The 5,000-nt window shown below is 42.4% G+C and overlaps 1 protein-coding gene across 1 annotated transcript in view; it reads right to left on the bottom strand.

Annotated features, from left to right (window-relative positions):
• LOC128357731 (mu-type opioid receptor-like) overlaps positions 1-2,126 on the bottom strand; it is a 73,088-nt gene extending 70,962 nt beyond the window's left edge. Inside the window, 1 exon segment of the mRNA XM_053318100.1 lies at positions 1,936-2,126. Coding sequence (XP_053174075.1) covers positions 1,936-2,126 — 191 coding nt within the window.
• Between the last annotated feature and the right edge of the window lie 2,874 nt (positions 2,127-5,000).

Below are 5,000 nucleotides of genomic sequence, written 5' to 3'. Positions count from 1 at the left end.
ATTTATATGTTTAGACTGGATTATTTATAGATCCATCCTAGAAGTATTTCATCCCTTTTTATAGTATCGATCGCCATAGCAACAGTATCATCGTATCATCATTTCTGACTGCTACTGCTATAAAGGCTTTGATTCTGAGGGAATGCCTGAAAACACGCAGAGAGAGAGAGTCTGAGCCGCTGCGGTTTCTCAATTATGTAACTTTCGAGACTTTTTAAAATCCCCCCTTCATCATTTTTTAATAAGACTCGGTGAGAAAAACAAAAAAACAAAGCTCACTGCCGGCGAAGTGAAATCAATTCAAATGCAAATCAACTCGTGTCAGGAATCTACCAAAAGGAAGGAAGGAAGGAAGGAAGGAATAAAGGAAGGAAGAAAGAAAGGAAGAAAGGAAGGAAGGACAGGCAAAGAAGAAAGGTAGGAAGGAAGCAAGGAAAGAATGAAGGAAGGAAGGAAGGACGGACAGATGGAAGGAAGGAAAGACTGGCAAAAGGAAGGAAGGAAGGAAGGAAGGAAGGAAGGAAGGAAGGAAGGAAGGAAGGAAGGAAGGAAGGAAGGACAGATGGAAGAAAGGGAGGGGAGGAAGAAAGGTAGGAAGGAATGAAGGAAGGAAGGAAGGAAGGAACTATGTAACTTTTGAGACTTTTTAAATCCCCCCTTCATCATTTTTTAATAAGACTCGGTGAGAAAAACAAAAAAACAAAGCTCACTGCCGGCGAAGTGAAATCAATTCAAATGCAAATCAACTGGTGTCAGGAATCTTCTCGGAGCTATCGTGTCTTCTTTACTCTATTCCTTGAAACACGTTGATTTTATTTTGAAAAACAGGCTCAATGCACAAGCAGAGACTCGTATTGGTCTTCAGGGACGTGCACATGATTATGTGCCCCCCCCAACTCATGCACAATATTGAACTATTTGTTATTTTATTACATATGTTATTAAATACAAAAATTAACAAGAGTAGAGAAAGAAATTAAGATAAACAGATGACATGTAGTATGTTAACACCAATGTAAACTGCACAAATCCCTCACCACACAAAAATAAGGTGAATAAATGAAATATAGTATGTATAACCCAATAACTTACAGTACATGTAGCTATAATGGTTCTGTATTAATTTTATAAATGTATTACTATTTATTTGGAAGCAGCAGTTTGTGTTGTGTGGCCTGGGATCATGATCATCACAGGTCAGTCTATCCCCCGCCCCCTGCCCCCCCCCCCCCCGCTCCCCCTCTCCCCCCCCCCTGCTTTTCAGTGAGATTCACACACAACCTGCTCACAGCCTCTGCAGTCGCAAGTTGATCCCGACTCTCAATCCAAAAAAAAAAACAGGAACCCCCCCCACCCCCCCATTCTTTAGTCCTCCTCAGACTCAGAGGTGCTGACTTTAATCTCTGCTGTTTCACACTCAGGCACAAATGGCTTTAGTGCAGACTGGTAGTCACGGCATGATGAAGCAGAGGAGTGGATACTGACTCATCTTACATATAATGTCCAATTTGAGATCTCTTACTGTAATAGTCGCCCCAAATCTCACGTGAGGAGATTAAGATTAAAGATGAAGATTAAGAGAGAGGTCGCCATCATCCTATAGATACATTATTCATTAATTGACATGAGCAAGATTAAGTCGATTAGAGTTTTATAAATGTCGGTTTCGATTATTGGTGTGTGTATATTGCAATCTGCAGCAGCAACAACTCAAACTGCTACGACGAACAGTCCCCCCCCCAACGGACAGAGGAGCAGCGGCTCATCAAACACAACAACCCCGCATTACAAGAAAATGGGTACAGTAAAATACCGTGGAGTCTTTATACCACCGTTTTTTTTTCCATCCCTAAAAGAACTTTTTAATATGAGGCAAAAGGGCAGGGGCTCAAACACCCCTAGGGCCCTATGCGTGCACGTGCCTGTTGGTCTTACCTTATGATGACATACATGACCAGGAAGTTGCCCACGAGGCCGATGACGCAGACAATCATGTAGACGACCACGATGGTGACCTTCACCCCGGTGGGCAGCAAGGCGTCCGTCTCGTTGTACGTGCCGCTGAAGTTGTTTTGGAAGAACGAGTCGTTGTAGAGCTCATCCAGGAGGTTGTCTGGGAACTCCATGTCTGAACTAGAGCGAGGAGAGACGGAGGTTTGGGTGGTTAGGGTAGAGTCACATATCAGCTTTAGAAACTTTAGATTTATTGAGATTGAGAGAACCACTAAAGCTATAAAGTCATGCTAACGTGCTAATGTAAAAGCTTGCTAACTCTGCATGTTGAAGCTGCAGTAGGAGTGGTATTCCATATAAGACTGTATAAAGTGAATTCAGACATTTTTTTCTAAACACATTAAATAGGTCATAAATGTATTTCTAAATAAGATGTAAAAAGCATTTCAACCATTTAGATTTGAATTGTGGAGGAGCTAGGCTTCACAAACTGTGTTTCAACATTTCTGTGTTCAGGATTTAGTGATTAGCATAAACCCGCCCCTGCTGCTGTAGAGGTAGAAATACATTCAGCACACACTACTACTACTACAGCCTACAGTTAGCCTGTTAGCTGAGTTAGCCGCCGAGCTAGCAGCTGAGTTAGAAACTGAGTTAGCTGCCAAGCTAGCCACCGAGCTGGTAGCCAAGCCAGCAGCTGAGTTAGCAGCAGGAAGCTCTCAGATGAAAAAATTGATGATCTTTACATAGTTCTAATCAAGTAAACTAGACATTAACCACAGCGTCACACCTTAAAACATCTTTATTTTCACTCCCTAAAGATCCTCATGTGTGAGGGCAGCAGTGGAAAATACTAACCTAAAGAAACTGTGAAAATTCATAATTGTTCATCAAGGGTGGAGATAATCAATTAATCGTAATTGAGGTTAAAAGTTCAAGTAATCGTGATTTTGATTTTTGCCATAATCGCCCAGCCCTACTCAAACCTCACCCAGGAATTTTTCAGGGCCACACAGAGTACAAACCCTGAGGCAGGGTCTCGTTTTGCCCCTGTAAAAGTTTGAGGAGATTGTCCATTGAGGTCGATTCCTGCTATGGAGACACACACCAACGGTCACAAGCCTGTAAAATTACCCCAAAGTTCCTACAGTGGAAACAGCTAGCGTTGAAGTCAAGACCACACCAACCGAGACCAAGACATTACCGAGACCGAGACAAGACCATTTTTAGTATTTGTGATTGTATCTAACTTTTGTATTTATGGTTATTTCCATAAATACCAAAATGATCCATCTATAAAATATCTATCTATGAGGAAACCTTCTACAGTGCTGCATACTGCATGATAATTATATTCATTACAAGATGATTCGTTAAAACATTTCAAAATGCACCTGAATTATTTCCATCCATGGTGAATTTCAATTAAAAGAACATAAGTCATATTTCCTTTATTGAAGTTTTCTTAAAAATCTGCCTGCATCATTTTTTAGCTGATAAATCTGCTTCTTCTTCTTCTGTGTCTAAAACTCAAGGATCTGTTGTTTCTCAGTGTTTTTTTTTTTCCTTTTCTTTTAGGACAACACCAACTAAGGTTAGAGGAAGATCATCTGGATGGATAAAAGAAGAAAAGAACACTGATAGTAAAAGACGCGATGCATCCAATCATGAGGATTTTGCTCCAGCAGTATAACAATGTGACACTACTTCCTGTTTGTTGCAACTGCACATAAAGGGGATGGAAGGAAAGACAGAAGGAAGAAAGACAGGCAAAAGGAAGGAAGGAAGGAAGGAAGGAAGGAAGGTAGGTACAGATGGAAGAAAGGGAGGGGAGGAAGGAAGAAAGGAAGGAAATAAGAAGGGAAGGAAAGACAGGCAAAAGGTAGGAGGGAAGCAAGGAAGGAAGGAATGAAGGAAGGAACCAACCAAGGACAGATGGAAGGAAAGACAGAAGGAAGAAAGACAGGCAAAAGGAAGGAAGGAAGGAAGGAAGGAAGGTACAGATGGAAGAAAGACAGGCAAAAGGAAGGAAGGAAGGAAGGAAGGAAGGAAGGACAGATGGAAGGAAAGACAGAAGGAAGAAAGACAGGCAAAAGGAAGGAAGGAAGGAAGGAAGGTACAGATGGAAGAAAGGGAGGGGAGGAAGGAAGACAGGCAAAAGGAAGGAAGGATGGAAGGAAGGACAGATGGAAGGAAGGACAGAAGGAAGAAAGACAGGCAAAAGGAAGGAAGGAAGGAAGGAAGGAAGGACAGATGGAAGGAAGGACAGAAGGAAGAAAGACAGGCAAAAGGAAGGAAGGAAGGAAGAAAGGTAGGGGAGGAAGGAAGGGGGGGGGGGTGGACAGGAGAATAAATGGGAGGAAAAAAGCAGTGAGAGAAGCAAGGAAGGAAGAAATGGGTGATGCTGAAGGAAAGCACATGAAGAGGAGGATGAAAAGAGAGAGAGCAGAAGGTAGAGGCTTGATTTAGGAGAGCGGAGAGAGGAGATGGGAGGAGGATAAAAAGGAAGAAAAGAAGGGAGGAAACTGGCGGGGGGAAGAAAGAAGAAGAGCAGCAAAAAGAAGGAGGGCAGGAATTGACAGCATCAGATTTTCTATTAATGCGGCGCCACGTGAAGAATATATTAATGCTGAGATGTGTGAGGAAGAGACTAAAGGAGAAGAGAGGGGGGGAGGAGGGGGGGGGGTGTGCAGTGACATCAATATTTATGAGAGAGAGAGAGAGAGAGAGAGAGAGAGAGAGAGAGAGAGAGAGAGAGAGAGAGAGAGAGAGAGAGAGAGATCATATATAATCATTTTAAAGTAGAACACCAACGACAAGATTATAAAGAGTAAATCTAATATTCTGTAGATTATTTCTTTTATTTTGAAGGAAGGAAGGAAAGAAGGGAGGAAGGGTGAAGGAATAACAGGAGGGAGGAACAAAGGAAGGAAGGAAAGGAGGGAGGAAGGACGGAGGAAAGAAGGAAGGAAGGAAGACAGGAGGGAGGGAGGAAAGAAGGAAGGAAAGGTAGGAGTGAGAAAGGAAAAGACGAAGGAAGGAAAGAA

Source organism: Scomber japonicus, chromosome 4 (genome assembly GCF_027409825.1).
Source record: "Scomber japonicus isolate fScoJap1 chromosome 4, fScoJap1.pri, whole genome shotgun sequence".
NCBI classification, from domain to species: Eukaryota; Metazoa; Chordata; class Actinopteri; order Scombriformes; family Scombridae; genus Scomber; species Scomber japonicus.
This window is presented reverse-complemented; position numbering and strand designations above follow the sequence as displayed.